At 45.5% G+C, this 18,265-nt stretch overlaps 1 protein-coding gene across 3 annotated transcripts in view; it reads right to left on the bottom strand.

Moving 5' to 3' along the window:
• dennd2b (DENN domain containing 2B) overlaps positions 1 to 18,265 on the bottom strand; it is a 76,617-nt gene that overhangs the window by 22,815 nt on the left and 35,537 nt on the right. For 2 of the 3 annotated variants that reach the window (XM_036980948.1, XM_036980947.1), the window contains exons 3-10: positions 16,635 to 17,924; positions 13,933 to 14,081; positions 6,253 to 6,371; positions 5,537 to 5,755; positions 5,018 to 5,114; positions 4,810 to 4,854; positions 1,073 to 1,108; positions 372 to 556 (exon numbers count right to left, since the gene is read on the bottom strand). In XM_036980948.1, coding sequence (XP_036836843.1) covers positions 372 to 556; positions 1,073 to 1,108; positions 4,810 to 4,854; positions 5,018 to 5,114; positions 5,537 to 5,755; positions 6,253 to 6,371; positions 13,933 to 14,081; positions 16,635 to 17,924 — 2,140 coding nt within the window. The remainder of the gene's footprint in view (positions 1 to 371; positions 557 to 1,072; positions 1,109 to 4,809; positions 4,855 to 5,017; positions 5,115 to 5,536; positions 5,756 to 6,252; positions 6,372 to 13,932; positions 14,082 to 16,634; positions 17,925 to 18,265) is intronic. The other variant, XM_036980949.1, reaches the window with a different exon arrangement.

Raw genomic sequence — 18,265 nt, forward strand, 5'->3', positions numbered from 1 at the left:
AAGGGGTATGAATACTTTCTGAAGGAACTGTATGTGCTGGACTAATGTGGCCATAACGGGTACTAAAAGTGGATTAAATAACACAGACGTTTTTGACCGCCAAAATCAATATTGTTCTGTATGAAAATGAGCCATTTCAATTCTATTTCAACATGCAAACAACATTGGTAAGGGTCTCCGACCTCCATATATCACAGCTCTCAGCATACATACTTCTGTAGGTCCAGTGAGTAATGTCTCAGAAGAAACAGTTATCTACCAGGACCCCTTCCTGTTTAAATCCTTTCTCTCACTTAAGGGACTTGACACTGCTGTCTGACCCATGACCAAGGGGCCCGAGGGGCCAGAATACAGTTTGGTTGGTCCCTTACCTTGGGGAACTGGTAGGTGACTTCGGGAAAGAAGGAGTTTTTGGTGGGCTTCTTCTTGAGGGACACGACCACAAAGTACTCAAACAGCTCCCTCTCCTGCCACTCAATCAGCTGCAGCTCCAGTGTGCGGTAGCTAGGGGCCCTCCTCAGCATTGACTGCAGCTTCAGCAGCCTCTGGGTGTGGGCTGGGGAGAGAAGAGAGAGGGATATGGACAGTTCAACCTTCAGTACAGGGTTGTATTGACAAACACGGTGTACTACACACAACTGACAGCACTCAAAGCTAATAAAGCACTACAAACCATGCAGTCTGACAAAGAGCTTACAGTCCAACATTCACTTCCCAGCTAACAAGACACATTCCCATAACTAATTAAATGTTACCATTGGATTCCCCTTAGGTTGAGAAAGAACATAATGAGAGAATGTTGTCCAAACATTATTGGAACATAGTCAGTCAAGCATGATGTTTCCAAAACCATGTTACGATGTAAAAGGAAATCAAACATTCAAGAACCCCTGAAAAGTTGCCAGGCGGTTCCTGGGATTTTTTAAAAATCATAAAATGCTTTGAAAACCAAACAAATGGAGGTTAAATGATTGTTATCTCTAACCTACCAAAAGCATTCTGGGAACCAAAACTTAACTGGATTTAAAACGTTAGCTGTGTTTCAACACACTGATTAAACCTCTATACTCACACATGTTTATCCTCACACAGTCCAACACATAACAACCTAAACACAGATTAGAGAGAAGTACAAACCTTATAGTTCACCATAACTGTCATCACAGATGGCTTGTGTTTAAAACAGAGTATGAACAGAATCAGCAATGAGTTCGAACACAGTGCATTTAGTATTTATTCAAAAGAATGACAGTTGTATATTCAATAGCACATCCATTACATCTTTATTTTGCCTTTCAGTTACATTTCTGTGGTCCCTTTGGTCACAAGTCACTTGATCGATGTCTCGCTCCAAACACCGACTTGTCAAAACAGAGATGTGCGCTGCTTGTATCCAGGTAATCTTAGGTTTTATTACATACAGTCGGGAGGAACTACTGGATATAAGAGCAACGTCAACTCACCAACACTACGGCCAGGAATACAACTTTCCTGAAGCGGATCCTGTGTTTTGCCCACCACCCAGGACAATGGATCGAATCCCAGCCGGCGAACGAAACCAACGTCGCCGTAAAACTGTCTTCTGGTCAGGCTCTGGAGACGGGCACATCGCGCACCGCTCCCAAGCATACTACTCGCCAATGTCCAGTCTCTTGACAACAAGGTTGATAAAATCCGAGCAAGGGTAGCATTCCAGAGAGACATAAGAGACTGTAACGTTCTTTGCTTCACGGAAACATGGCTCACTCGAGACACGCTATCGGAGTCGGTACAGCCAGCTGGTTTCTTCAAGCATCGCGCTGACAGAAACAAGCATCTTTCTGGTATGAAGAGGGGCGAGAGGGTATGCCTTATGATTAACGAGACGTGGTGTGATCATAACAACATACAGGAACTCAAGTCCTTCTGCTCACCTGACTTAGAATTCCTCACAATCAAATGTCGACCGCATTATCTACCAAGAGAATTCTCTTCGATTATAATCACAGCCGCATATATTCCCCCCCAAGCAGACACATCGACGGCCCTGAACAAACTTTATTTGACTCTATGTAAACTGGAAACCACATATCCTGAGGCGGCATTCATTGTAGCTGGGGATTTTAACAAGGCTAATCTGAAAACAAGACTCCCTAAATTCTACCAGCATATTGATTGTGCTACCAGGGCTGGTAAAACCCTGGATCATTGTTATTCTAACTTCTGCGACGCATATAAGGCCCTCCCCTGCCCTCCTTTTGGAAAAGCTGACCACGACTCCCTTTTGTTGCTCCCAGCCTATAGACAGATACTAAAACAGGAAGCTCCCACGCTCAGGTCTGTTCAACGCTGGTCGGACCAATCTGATTCCATGCTTCAAGATTGCTTCGATCACGTGGATTGGGATATGTTCCACACTGCGTCAAACAACAACATTGATGACTACGCTGATTCGGTAGTGAGTTTTTTAGCAAGTGCATCAGCGATGTCGTACCCACAGCAACTATTAAAACATTCCCAAACCAGAAACCGTGGATTGATGGCAGCATTCGCGCGAAACTGAAAGCGCGAACCACTGCTTTTAACCAGCGCAAGGTGACCGGAAACATGACCGAATACAAACAGTGTAGCTATTCCCTCCGCAAGGCAATCAAACAAGCTAAGTGTCAGTATAGAGACAAAGTAGAGTCGCAATTCAACGGCTCAGACACAAGAGGTATGTGGCAGGGTCTACAGTCAATCACGGATTACAAAAAGAAAACCAGACCCGTCGTGGACAAGGATGTCTTGCTCCCAGACAGACTAAACAACTTCTTTGCTCGCTTTGGGGACAATACAATACCACTGACACGGCCCGCTACCAAAACCTGTGGACTCTCCTTCACTGCAGCCGACGTGAGTAAAACATTTAAACGTGTTAACCCTCGCAAGGCTGCAGGCCCAGACGGCATCCCCATCCACGTCCTCAGAGCATGCGCAGACCAGCTGGCTGGTGTGTTTACGGACATTCAATCAATCCTTATCCCAGTCTGCTGTTCCCACATGCTTCAAGATGGCCACCATTGTTCCTGTTCCCAAGAAAGCTAAGGTAACTGAGCTAAACGACTACCGCCCCGTAGCACTCACTTCCGTCATCATGAAGTGCTTTGAGAGACTAGTCAAGGACCATATCACCTCCACCCTACCTGACACCCTAGACCCACTCCAATTTGCTTACCACCCCAATAGGTCCACAGACGACGCAATCGCATCCACACTGCACACTGCCCTAACCCATCTGGACAAGAGGAATACCTATGTGAGAATGCTGTTCATCGACTACAGCTCAGCATTTAACACCATAGTACCCTCTAAACTCATCATCTAGCTCGAGACCCTGGGTCTCGACCCCGCCCTGTGCAACTGGGTACTGGACTTCCTGATGGGCCGCCCCCAGGTGGTGAGGGTAGGTAACAACATCTCCACACCGCTGATCCTCAACACTGGGGCCCCACAAGGGTGCGTTCTGAGCCCTCTCCTGTACTCCCTGTTCACCCACGACTGCGTGGCCATGCACGCCTCCAACTCAATCATCAAGTTTGCAGACAACACTACAGTGGTAGGCTTGATTACCAACAACGACGAGACAGCCTACAGGGAGGAGGTGAGGGCCCTCGGAGTGTGGTGTCAGGAAAATAACCTCACACTCAACGTCAACAAAACAAAGGAGATGATCGTGGACTTCAGGAACAGCAGAGGGAGCACCCCCCTATCCACATCGACGGGACAGTAGTGGAGAGGGTAGTAAGTTTTAAGTTCCACGGCATACACATCACGAACAAACTGAATTGGTCCACCCACACAGACAGCGTCGTGAAGAAGGCGCAGCGGCCTCCTCAGGAGGCTGAAGAAATTTGGCTTGTCACCAAAAGCACTCACAAACTTTTACAGATGCACAATCGAGAGCATCCTGTTGGGCTGTATCACCACCTGGTACGGCAACTGCTCCACAACCGTAAGACTCTCCAGAGGGTAGTGAGGTCTGCACAATGCATCACCGGGGGCAAACTACCTGCACTCCAGAACACCTACACCACGCGATGTCATAGGAAGGCCATAAAGATCATCAAGGACAACAACCACCCGAGCCACTGCTTGTTCACCCCGCAATCATCCAGAAGGCGAGGTCAGTACAGGTGCATCAAAGCAGGGACCGAGAGACTGAAAAACAGCTTCTATCTCAAGGCCATCAGACTGTTAAACAGCCACCACTAACATTGAGTGGCTGCTGCCAACATTCTGACTCAACTCCAGCCACTTTAATATGGATGTAAAATGTATCACTAGCCACTTTAAACAATGCCCCTTAATATAATGTTTACATTCCCTACATTACTCATCTCATATGTATATACTGTACCCTATACCATCTACTGCATCTTGCCATCTTTATGTAATACATGTATCATTAACCACTTTAAACGATGCCACTTTTATGTTTACATACCCTAAATTCCTCATCTTATATGTATATACTGTACTCTATACCATCTACTGCATCTTGCCTATGCCGTTCTGTACCATCACTCATTCATATATTTTTATGTACACTTACACCTTTACACTTGTGTGTATAAGTAGTTGTTGTGGAATTGGTAGGTTAGATTACTCGTTGGTTATTACTGCATTGTCGGAACTAGAAGCACAAGCATTTCGCTACACTCGCATTAACATCTGCTAACCATGTGTGTGACAAATAAAATTGGATTTGTATTTGAACAGACAGCTATAGACCAAGTGCACCATTGTTCTCCAGGGACTGAGCTTCAACTGCATACTTTGACCTCTCACCTTTGAACCTGTCATCAGAGTCGCTCTCGCTCTCACTGTTGTCATCTGTAAACAGATCGGAGAGAGAAAAAAAGGTTTGTTTAGGGTCAGGGGTCAACTCTACAACTATGTTTATGCCATACAGATGAGATGACTGGGGAAGGCCCAAATATTTACTCCCTGATCCAGACAGTGGATGGAGAGAAGGAAGGGAGGAGCCCCTATGTACCTCTCAGAGATGCCGTCTCAATATTAGACAAGGACAGCTTCTTCAGCCTCTTCTTCCCTCTCTTGGTAGAGTAAATGGAGTTGATTCTCTGGACAATCTGTAAACAGTGAAAGGGAAGGGGAAGCTCAGTGTCTGTACAACCTACAGTAGAGGACTATCTGATCTCCTGTGGTGAAGCTCTTCAAAGTTGGCTCCATTCAATGTGTGGGAGGAGGAAGAGCTAGACATAAAATCCTTCTCAGTGCTCTCTCTCTCTCTGCATGTCCAGAACTATCCCTGGGATATGGCTTGTGTTTAAAACAAAGTATGAACAGAATCAGCAAAGAGTTTCGGAAACAGTCCATTTAGGAATTATTCAAAATAAATACATTTGTCTACAGCAAATCCATCTTCATTTTGCCTTCCAGGTAGATGCATGGCCCCGTAGATACATGGCTTGCAAGAATAGAATAGTCCTTGAGGAGATCATTATGGAGAGAACAGGTTCATTCCTACAGCCTGGAGTGTTTTATATTGTACCTTGGGGATCCTCCGGTGCCTACGGGAGGCCAGGGTGTCGCTGGCGCTGCTCAGGCTGTCATCCAGCAGGCAGCAGGGGGAGGGAGAGACCCCCAGATGGGGCGGCAGCAGCAGCATGTCATCATGGCTGTGTCGCTTGGACAGGCGGGATGCCCGGTGACTCTTCTTGTCTGTGGGACCAGAGAGGCGCAGGGACTGGCTACTGGGCTTAGAGGGCAGCTGTGGAGGGGGAGAGAGAGGACAATATTGAGGCTGTATCCCAGATGGCAACCTATTCTCTTTATAGTGCACTATTTCTGACCAGGGCCCATAGGATGACGCAATGGACCTTGGTTTGGTCTGGGATTGACTGAGGTTTTTGTCATGACAATAAGTAATCGTACCCAATAATACAATATATTTTCCTCACCGCACAGTGACCTCATTCCCAGTTGAACACAAGGAAATTCTAAATCATCTTTCCTACGACGAGACAGTGCCCATCCATATTAAAGCAGCAGAGCCAAACCTACATTTCCAGGCAGACTGACAGTATTTTACTGGAACTCCACCAGGTTTCAACACATCAAAAGGCTTCTGTAGCGCAAATAGTGAGAAATCTAGCTGTGAAATAAGATTATTGGAGGATCCTGTCCAGGTTTCAGAGCTCTAACTCCAGTCTGAGGGAGAATTTTACTGCAGGAAAATACCTCAGTTCTGCTAGCTAGCTGGGTTACCTGAGGAGGTGAGTTGAGTTTCTGGGAGGTCCAGGTCCGGCTACTTTCCGGTACCAAGCGGTTCTTCCGACCCAAACTCCTCCTCTTCAGGTCCACGTCCTCGTACGGGTTCTCCTTCTCTGTGTGACGACATTAAGAAAACAGATTAAGGTCTAAGATAACAGCAGCAGCTGTTCAGAAGGATATGTGAAGGTTCAGGGAGAAGGAAGGTATTTGACTAGACAAGACAAAGCCAGAGGGGCTTCAGGCCAGAGTCTGTGTGAGATGACGGGGGGCAGGAGAGGGAGTTGGGGGCAGGAGAGAGGCTCCCCGTGGTGGTGCTCAGATCAAATAAGTCATGCAGGGGCCAGGTTAAAGGTCACTCTCAGCTGGCTGCTACAATGCCCAAATGTACTGTCTCTTTAAACAGTTACTGTTGGCCCAGGGCCCCGGCGGCCCCGCTGGCCCCTGACCGACTGCACTGTGCCGAGACTCCCGGACACTGGGCTGCTAGTGGTGAGTCATGGCCGGAGCATGCAGGCTGTCTGCTGCGGGAGGCGAAGGGGAGGAGCGGGACATCCTCCTCCTCTCAGGTATCACACATCCTTTCAATGAGACTGTTGATGTAGAAATGTTCGCTCAACATTTCAGAGGTGTTGCACAAAGAGTTTTGGGTTTTTCCACTGCACACTGACGGGAATCTCACACAGCACTGCTTTCACTGATGTCACTTGGAAAAGGGCCAGCCAGCGCGTATAAAAACTTGTATAACACCACTGCCCATGTCCATCCAGACTGTGCTCTGAGAATAGCATTTCAGCTGGGTCTGAAAAGGTTGTGAGAAAACGAAAGAACTGCACTAAAAAGGAAAACAGAGCCAGATGGTGTCGAAAGGCATGTGGGAAAAGACTTGCAGTGAAAGACGAGCACTACACTAAATCTACACTTCAGCATCTCAATGATGGAAGAGAATCCTATAAACTGGAGGAACACCTTGAAGGCCAACGTTAAACTGTGCTAAATGTATCTGTTAAAGGTATCTGTTTTGTTAAAAGGGGTTCATCATTTATTGCCTATTTATGAACCATCTTAGTGAGATCATCAGAGCATTCTGCCATGTCATACTAAAAATGTATTACCAGAGCTGATGAATACAATAACAAGCCTGGGTATAGCTGGGACCGTAAACTGAAAATTGAGACTGACCATACCAATCACTTATCTCAGGCAGTTTGCTGATATTGTTCATTACAATAAGTAGCGTATACTAGAGAAATGTGAAGTTTGAAATTAAATAAGTTTACTAATATGTGTGATTGTTAATGGGATAATTGATGGCTACAACCATCAAACTTCTAGTAGTAGTTTTAAGGGTAATATAAAAAAATATACTGTGATGCATGCACATTGTTATAAACTATTGTTATATTTATCATTATCACATCAATTCAGGCAATTTATCGCGATATGGATGTTTGCCTGTATGGTCCAGCTCTAGGGCTGGACTGACTGACGTCTCAGTGCTCTGGACCCCATTCCACTGAAGCAGAGTAATGACAGCCTGCTGGGATGATGATATGTCTCCATGGCTTCTGACGCACTGGAGGGTACGAATCAACTGCTGTGATTACTCACATCCAAACACACACACACACACACACGCACACACACACACACACACACACACACACACACACACACACACACACACACACACACACACACACACACACACACACACACACACACACATACACACATACCTCTCCTGACCTGGCTGCACCCACACTGTGACTCGGCATCTGTTTACACAATAGGCTCTCTCTAGAGCGAGACAGAGGACAGACTATCTACACAATGTCAGGATGGGATTACCCCATAAAAGGGCTATGGACAGAATGTCCCTCGCCATCGAGTGGCTGCTACAGTGGCACCAGTCATTCATGTAATAAACAGAGATGTTCACGGGACCAAAACGGGCTTGAGATCTGTCTAAACGTTTGGTGGCACCACAAACCATGCTGTAACTGTACAGTGTACATCCTTCAGAGAAGGCTTGTGGGCCAAATTTGTTGGGAGATATATATAGTATTTTTGGAATCTAAGTTGTTTAACACTCATACCTCAAAAACGCTAAAAACTACAGTATACATGTATGATTACATAGACAAAACAAAGCATCATTATTCCAGTCAGCAGATTCCCAGGCAGTGTTAGAGCAGAGATAATCTGGATCAGACAGACAGGCCAGGGAGGCCATTTTACCTCACCACCACCACTGGTGACAATGATGTTAGACAGACTCAGTTCAGCTTGGGGTTGATGACGAAGACATAATCCATTACTGCTGAGTCACTGTTGTGTACAGAACCTGATTCACCAGACGGGAAACCTATTCCCAGTGGCACTACGCTAATCAAACTATAGCTTGTCATAATATAACCATTTCTACCATAAATCTTCTTAGGGATCGGTGTCCTGTCCACAGGATGGTTGATCTAACGTAAGCTAATGCGATTAGCATGAGGTTGTAAGTAACAAGAACAAGAACAATTGTTTACAGACAGATTATTTCACTTATAATTCACTATATCACAATTCCAGTGGGTCAGAAGTTTGTGGGTCAATTGCAGGTGTACCTGTGGATGTATTTCAAGGCCTACCTTCTAACTCAGTGCCTCTTTGCTTGACATCATGGGAAAATCAAAAGAAATCAGCCAAGACCAAGTGCACGCTAACCAAGGTTGCCAGGTGTTTCCTCTGACACATTGGTGTGGCTGGCTTCCGGGTTGGATGCGCGCTGTGTTAAGAAGCAGTGCGGCTTGGTTGGGTTGTGTATCGGAAGACGCATGACTTTCAACCTTCGTCTCTCCCGAGCCCGTACGGGAGTTGTAGCAATAAGACAAGATAGTAGCTACTAACAATTGGATACCACAAAATTGGGGAGAAAAAGGGGTAAAAAAAAAAAATAATAATTAAAAATTAGAACTGTTTGGCTATAATGACCATTGTTATGTTTGGAAGAAAAAGGGAGAGACTTGCAAGCCAAAGAACACCATCCCAACCGTGAAGCACGGGGCTGGCAGCATCATGTTGTGGGGGTGCTTTGATGCAGGAGGGACTGCAAAATGGTGCATTTCACAAAATAGATGGCATCATGAGAGGGAAAATGATGTTGATATATTGAAGCAACATCTCAAGACATCAGTCAGGAAGTTAAAGCTTGCTCGCAAATGGGTTTTCCAGATGGACAATGACCCCAAGCATACTTCCAAAGTTGTGGCAAAATGGCATAAGGACAACAAAGTCAAGGTATTGGAGTGGCCATCACAAAGCCCTGACCTCAATCCTATAGAAAATGTGTGGGCAAGGAGGCCTACAAACCTGACTCAGTTACACCAGCTCTGTCAGGAGGAATGTGCCAAAATTCACCCAACTTATTGTGGGAAGCTTGTGGAAGGCTACCCGAAACGTTTGACCCAAGTTTAAAGGTAATGCTACCAAATACCAATTTAAAAACAATGCTCCCAAATACTAATTGAGTGTATGTAAACTTCTGACCCACTGGGAATGTGATGAAAGAAATAAAAGCTGAAAAAAATCACTCTCTACTATTATTCTGACATTTCACATTCTTAAAATAAAGTGGCGATCCTAACTGAACTAAAACAGGGAATTTTTACTAAGATTAAATGTCAGGAATTGTGAAAAACAGAGTTTAAATGTATTTGGCTAAGGTGTATGTAGACACACACACTCGTTACCTGTATTAATGGCACCTGTTTGAACTTGTTATCAGTATAAAAGACACCTGTCCACAACCTCAAACAGTCACACTCCAAACTCCACTATGGCCAAGACCAAAGAGCTGTCAAAGGACACCAGAAACAAAATTGTAGACCTGCACCAGGCTGGGAAGACTGAATCTGCAATATGTAAGCAGCTTGGTTTGAAGAAATCAACTGTGGGAGCAATTATTAGGCAATGGAAGACATTCAAGACCACTGATAATCTCCCTCGATCTGGGGCTCCACGCAAGATCTCACCCCGTGGGGTCAAAATGATCACAAGAACCACACCTAGTGAATGACCTGCAGAGAGCTGGGACCAAAGTAACAAAGCCTACCATCAGTAACACACTACGCCGTCAGGGACTCAAATCCTGCAGTGCCAGACGTGTCCCCCTGCTTAAGCCAGTACATGTCCAGGCCCGTCTGAAGTTTGCTAGAGAGCATTTGGATGATCCAGAAGAAGATTGGGAGAATGTCATATGGTCAGATGAAACCAAAATAGAACTCTTTGGTAAAAACTCAACTCGTTGTGTTTGGAGGACAGAGAATGCTGAGTTGCATCCAAAGTACACCATAACTACTGTGAAGCATGGGGGTGGAAACATCATGCTTTGGGGCTGTTTTTCTGCAAAAGGACCAGGACGACTGATCCGTGTAAAGGAAAGAATGAATGGGGCCATGTATCTTGAGATTTTGAGTAAAAACCTCCTTCCATCAACAAGGGCATTGAAGATGAAACGTGACTGGGTCTTTCAGCATGACAATGATCCCAAACACACCTCCCGGGCAACGAAGGAGTGGCTTCGTAAGAAGCATTTCAAGGTCCTGGAGTGGCCTAGCCAGTCTCCAGATCTCAACCCCATAGAAAATCTTTGGAGGGAGTTGAAAGTCCGTGTTGCCCAGCAACAGCCCCAAAACATCACTGCTCTAGAGGAGATCTGCATGGAGGAATGGGCCAAAATACCAGCAACAGTGTGTGAAAACCTTGTGAAGACTTACAGAAAACGTTTGACCTCTGTCATTGCCAACAAAGGGTATATAACAACGTATTGAGAGAAACTTTTGACCAAATACTTATTTTCCACCATAATTTGCAAATAAATTCATAAAAAATCCTACAATGTGATTTTCTGGATTTTTTTCTCTAATTTTGTCTGTCATAGTTGAAGTGTACCTATGATGAAAATTACAGGCCTCTCTCATATTTTGAAGTGGGAGAACTTGCACAATTGGTGGCTGACTAAATACTTTTTTGCCCCACTGTATATAGACACCATATTCACACTCACTAGACTATATATACACACCATATTCACACTCACTAGACTGTATATAGACACCATATTCACACTCACTAGACTATATATAGACACCATATTCACACTCACTAGACTATATATACACACACACCATATACACACTCACTAGACTATATATACACACCATATTCACACTCACTAGACTATATATTCACATCATATACACACTCACTAGACTATATGTAGACGCCATATTCACACTCACTAGACTAAATATACACAACATATTCACACTCACTAGACTATATATACACACCATATTCACACTCACTAGACTATATATAGACACCATATTCACACTCACTAGACTATATACACACACACACCATATACACACTCACTAGACTATATATACACACCATATTCACACGCACTAGACTATATATACACACACCATATACACACTCACTAGACTATATATACACACCATATACCCACTCACTAGACTATATATACACACCATATTCACACTCACTAGACTATATGTACACACACCATATACACACTCACTAGACTAAATATACACATCATATTCACACTCACTAGACTATATATACACACCATATTGACACTCACTAGACTATATATACGCAGACCATATACATACACACTCACTCATATACACTCCAACACAAAACCCACACACATTCACATACGCACACGCACCCACTCATATACACTCCAACACAAAACCCACACACATTCACACACACACGCACACACACACACGCATCATATGCTGCTGAACTCTGTTCTATATTTTACTCTTCTTATTATCTATCATGATGACTAGTCACTTTACCCTGCCTTCAGGTACATATCTACCTCAAATACCACATACCTCTGCACATTGATCTGGTACTGGTACTGGTACTTCCTGTATATAGCTCCATTCTTGTGTATTTTATTTTATTTTATTAGGGCTCGTAAGCAAGCATTCCATGGTAAAGTCTACACCAGTTGTATCCAGCGCATGTGGCAAATTAAATGTGATTTGATTTTGAGCTGCTGTCTCCAACGGAACATCTGACCTGTAAACCGCTGCTTAGCGGTGGTGGAGACCGCCATTCCATGCCGTGACCAGAGCCAGCTAGGCCTATTTCAGACTGGAGCAGCCAGGATCACTGGGGAGGAACAGCTCACAGAGGCAATGTATTTCTCTGTAACTAATCATGATTCAGCCAAAATGCCTTCGACCGCATCGACGATCCCATACTCGAGGTGTTCGACCGGCGAACAATGGACTCTTTTTTGGGGTACGCATGAAAGTCCCCCGGGTCCCCTCGTGGCCACCGATTCATGCTCTGCCTGGAACCATTGGTCATCTTTATAGAATAGAGTAAGAGAGTTAACCATGTATGAGGGAGAAATGTGGCCATTACAGTCTTAATTTGACCCATGTGCTTGCAAAACAAATGCTCAAAGGCTACAAACATATATTAACCAACACTCAATCTCTAATTTCCAGCTAAAAACATGTCAGCCCCCATTCTTTTACTGGGTCTCACATTCAAGCCTGATGAGCGGGAAGGAGATTTATAGTGGAGGGGCCGAGAATGGCCGGGCAAGACGTGACAGACATCGCTGCCACATGAAGCACCGCAGGAGAACCAGCCTTTTCACTGTCCACAGTCCTCAGGACGTTTACTACTGGAAAGGAATTTGGCATACATTTGTACTTTGTCACCCTCAATACAGAGAAATTAGAGTTGGTCTTGCTTATACCGTGATATTGTAGTTTTCCATGTTACCAAAAGTCCTTGTTTGAGGATAGATATTCCCCCAATTTTGTGAAAACAATTTCTTGTGAGACTGTCGAACCCTTGATTTATGTGAAATTAGCTTTAGTGCTAGGTCTGGGCTTTAGCTGAGGCATATCAAGTTGACATTTTCCCAAGCCACAGAGTAATCTTACAATTTAATCCAGTAAACGGAGGAGGGCCATTCTTTGTCTCGAGGAATGGCCTGATGATGAAGAGTGAGTGATGATCATATTTTCTTTACATAACCATACAGGGCTGAATAAACATAAAGCAGGAATATGAAGTATACATCTAGCATTGATTTTTGAAAAGCCCTGAGAGTTTTTCAGTCAACTATTTGGGATTGTCCAATAGAAAGCAGATGGGGTATAAATGTACCCCATGACTGTCAAATTCCTTTTAACCAGGGGAAGGCCAGCTCGCAATATATAACCCATCTGTTGTTGCTGGCTCCCACATAACCATTGTCTGGAGACAGACACACAGAGCTTTCAGCATATAAAGAAATACTTGTTATCAGTCCATAACAATTAGGAGTTGATGGTGAAACCAGAAAGCAGCACACGTCTTCATGCCATCCTTCAGAATAAAGACAATCCAGTCTACTTGGCAGCTGAGAGTGTGAGAATATGAAAGAGTGGCCAACAATCAGACTTCTCTAGAAATCTACCAAGTGTGTGAAAGGATTTTGGAATTACTGCTTGCATCAGCAGTCACTAACAGAGTTTGGCTTTCAACAATCCTGATTCACTGAATTACAATGCATCAGTAAGTGTTGCAGGTCAGGCTGAGTTATCCTGAGGTATCCAGACACAGCACCATGCTTACCCACTATGTCCTCATAGGCGTTCTCCTCTAAAGTGCTTTTGGAGCTGGGCCGGCTGCTGCGGGTCTCTGTGGAAACAGTGCCATTCTCTGTGTGAGAGGATGGGTACGAGGAGGTCAGGCTGGCAGAATCCTCCAACTCACATGACTCCCTGGAGAGAGAGAGAGAGAGAGAGAGAGAGAGAGAGAGAGAGAGAGAGAGAGAGAGAGAGAGAGAGAGAGAGAGAGAGAGAGAGAGAGAGAGAGAGAGAGAGAGAGAGAGAGAGAGGGAGAGAGAGAGAGAGAGAGAGAGAGAGAGAGAGAGAGAGAGAGAGAGAGAGAGAGAGAGAGAGAGAGAGAGAGAGAGAGAGAGAGAGAGGGAGGATTGATGGAGGGAGAATCACAGAGAGGAAAAGTGGGTGGACAGCGAACGGGAGGGAGGGAAAGATGGGAAGAAACAAGAAACAGGGAGGGAGGATGAAAAAAGCTGAAAATAATATTGCATTTAATCATGCATGGCTGTGTGCTGAGACAGTGGAGAGGAGAGCTGCAGTCCAGAGGGTCTGGTTCATTCCATCCTGACATCCTCTACTGGCCGATTACAAACAACGAGGACCACCTGAGTGGATGAAAGCCACTGTTCCAATGAGACCCAAATATGCCTCATCCCTCAACAGCCCTCTATGAAGCTGCCAATTAAACAGAGAGAGAGAGAGAGCGAGAGAGAGAGAGAGAGAGAGAGAGAGAGAGAGAGAGAGAGAGAGAGAGAGAGAGAGAGACCTGGAACACTGGTTCAGAGCACCTCTAATCTAATTATGCTGACAGCAACATGTGCTCCAATCACAAAGTCATTTCCTGTTTATTTACCACCAACCCAAACATTTTCTGGAGTTCTGTGTACTGTACGTATGTACACAGCATGACAGCTTGTGTGTGTCTGGACTGTGAATGCTCAGGACAGGACAGGGGGAGTGTCCCTCCATTAGATCAGTGAGATCACGCCTGCTATCCTGCTGTCCTGCTCCATTGACGGCTCATGGCTTTTAAACATGCTCTGAAATTGCCTCTGCCGCAGGAATGTTAAACACTGACTCCAAGTCAGGGAAATTAAAGGATCTCTTCCTCCCCGCTCATCAAGAGGATCTGGAAAGGCCCTGCCCTCAGTCATTGGCCTAAACAAGTTGTGATCTGAAGGCAATTTAAAGGGGGATAAATAACGAGGGTAATAAACAATATCAAGTGTTCCAGAAAGACATAACAGGCTAATAGCTGCCTGTACTGCACAGCTCTATAGCAACATAATGAAGAAGGATGAGGAGGCACACTGGGAACCTTGGGATGTCCACTGGCAAGACAACATACTGTAGGCCTTTGCTAAATAACAGGCATGATATAAGAAGAATACAGTCCTGTTTTGATGGAACGTTGTTGAAAAGCTGTAGGATTTCAAGGATAGAACAATTGATGGTCTTGGACATGAACAGTTTGGCTGAAGCTGAGCAGTGATATTTAAGGATGTTCTAATTCAACCATTATTACAGTACACTGTGTTATAGACATTTACAGTAATACTTTGTTTCTCACGGACAGCAGACATTGGTTACCTGGCCTTATACTAAGATACACAATGCCCTGTCTAATGTAGTTGACATTTGCAATAAGTTTGTATTGCAATTAGGCTACTTGATGTTTGTTCAATGAAAGCCTGGCATTCTTACAAAATAACACTGGAAAAACAGCAGAGACTGAATTTAACATATTCCATTTCAATGGCAACATTATAGACAAATCAAATGAGAAAAAACAAAAGCCATGAACTATATCAATAGAACAATGTGATCCTCTTCATATGAAGCCAAAAATACCGTCTTTCTAACGCAGGAAAACATTGAGGCCTTAAGAAAATGAACAGCAGATTCAATGTTGATCTGCTTATTATCAAACGCTGAACAGAGGCAGACTTGGTGGAACCAATTCAGTTAGCAGCATCACTACGAAGTGAGCGAGGCCACTCTACTGTCTATCTGACTACAACCAGAGCCAGACAAAAGGCCAATCATTTAATACACTTGAACACCAACAAAGTAAACGCTTGGTCTATGATCCTTACCCCCCTAAAAACATTCTCCGGACATGTTAAAGACATTTACAAATCCAAGACAAATAAATGTTCTAGCCGTCCATGTGCAACTCTCAGAAAGGAACTAAACAAATTCACTGCCTCTGTTTTTACTGCAGCCTGCAGGACCTATGTTTTGTTTTGCAGCTCCATAAATCAGCATCTCCTGTTCGCCATGTTGTTTGATCAGCATGGCTGATTCTGAGGGGGAGGGAGGTCCCGGGGGATGAGATACACATGTTTTACTGTCTGAGAATGCACTAAACACAACACAAAAACATCAGTTCACTGAACCGTGGACTTACTGACACATGCCATAACAACAAAAGACTACACTTAGAACAGAATGTGCTATTTAGAACCTTAAAGAGTTCATAGGAGAACACTTTGAATAACCCTTTTTGGTTGCAGGTAGAACACTTTTGGATCCAGGTAGAAAGAACCCTTTCTACAGAGGGTTCTAGACGGAACCTAAAAGGGTTCTAACTGGAACCAAACAGGGTTCTAACTGGAACCAAAAACTCTCCTATGGGGACAGCCGAATAACCTATTAGGAACCCTTTTTTCTAAGAGCGTACACGTCTAGAGGTGATGTGACTATGCTCACCTGTCCTGGAGTCTCTTGGGGGAGCTCCCATCCTTTGTCAGATTTCGCGTCATGTTGGGTGCGGGGGTGGTGGGCAGCAGGGGTGGTGATTCCTCAGAGGCACTGTCAGGAGGTAGTCCGTTGATTGGCGACATTCCCTTGTGGTTGCGGTTGGCGTCGTACTCAAAGGTGCGTTTTGGTTTGGGCAGGGGGTTGACTGGCATGCCCTCCGGGGTCTGTTGACAGGGGGGCTCTAGGCTCTCGGTCTCTGACCGGGTTGAGCTCACACTGAACCTCTGTCTGGAGAGTTTATCAGAGGCCGGCAGGGCGTCTGGTTCTGTGGCCACAGAACATATACTGCTGCGTTTACTGGTGCCCCTACTGTCCAAGTCCTCAACCCCACCTATCATAAAACACTTCTGTCTTGTTTTGTCTGGTGCATAGCAGTTACTAAGATACCGCGGTGGCTGGCTGGGGCTCTCCTTCAGCACCTTCTCAATCTTTTGTATCCGATTGAGTACAGCAGACGTTTCCTTCCGAGCAGACAGGGAGCTCAGGAATAAGGAAGAGGAGTCTGTCTTTCCTGGCCTCTTCTGGAAGCGGCCCAGGCACTCCCTGTCTGAGGCTGCCTCCTCTTCCTCCGTCTCTGGGTAGGAGCACTCTGAGAAAGCCGTACTCATCCTCCGGATACTCTTGAAGTCAAAGGTCTTCTCACTGCAAGGTGAGGGGAGGAGGCTGGGGCAGCCCTCGCTGCCGCCCACACGCTCACCTACAGGCCTCTTCTCCAGACACAGGCTCATCCTAGGCAGAGCCACCCTCCTGCACTCCCATTCTGAGATCTTCTTACGGATGGCCACAGAGGATGCTCCTGACACGGGGCGGCTGAGAGAGAGGGTGCGCTTGTGGCCGTGTTTGGATGAAGGTCCCAGGGAGAGGGTGCTCCAGCTCAGGGGACCACCACTCAGTCCACCTCCCCCTGGAATGTCCTCCTGTTTCTGGTTCTCTTTCTGCTCCTCCTGGGCCTCCTGACGCACCGGTGCCCCACCAGAGGGCTTGTAGATGGAGAGCTTGTTGTCCAGGCAGCTAATGCTCTTGGACTTGGTAAGTCGGCTCTGGGACGGTAAGTCACAGGAGAGGGAGGCTCCACTGCAGAGGCTAGCGGTCTTGCTGCTGCAGCCAGCCCGGCCCAAGAGTCTGCCGTCTGTTTTGACGTATCTGACGTGCTGCCTGTTGTCCTCGCTGTCGCTGAGCGGGGCGTGGCACCGCCCCTGTGTGGCAGAGAGAATGGGGGGTGGGGACGCAGACTGGCACCTGGAATGAGAGTGCGGGGGGGGGGGGGTCAGAAACATCATGATACCATTCCTTACAACGTTACTTTATTTGCTCCCAAATACCAAAATAATTTAGCTCACTAAACAGCTCGGAAGAGTCTGGCACTGAGAGCTGCTGTGAATTTCTCTCAACACTGCTGACTGCACATTGAGAGAAACTAGGCATGGAATACCAGTGGTTACCTCAGGTGTGTTCAGCTTACCAGTGGGAGTTTAATCATAGCAGCTAAAGTTTACAGGGCAACAGAGGGGGGGAAAAACTCTCTCTTTAGAGAAGAAAGAAAAGAAAGGAAAACCCTTCAACGCCAGAATCTATTTCTA

The sequence above is a fragment of the Oncorhynchus mykiss genome, chromosome 6 (assembly GCF_013265735.2).
Source record: "Oncorhynchus mykiss isolate Arlee chromosome 6, USDA_OmykA_1.1, whole genome shotgun sequence".
Classification (NCBI taxonomy): Eukaryota; Metazoa; Chordata; class Actinopteri; order Salmoniformes; family Salmonidae; genus Oncorhynchus; species Oncorhynchus mykiss.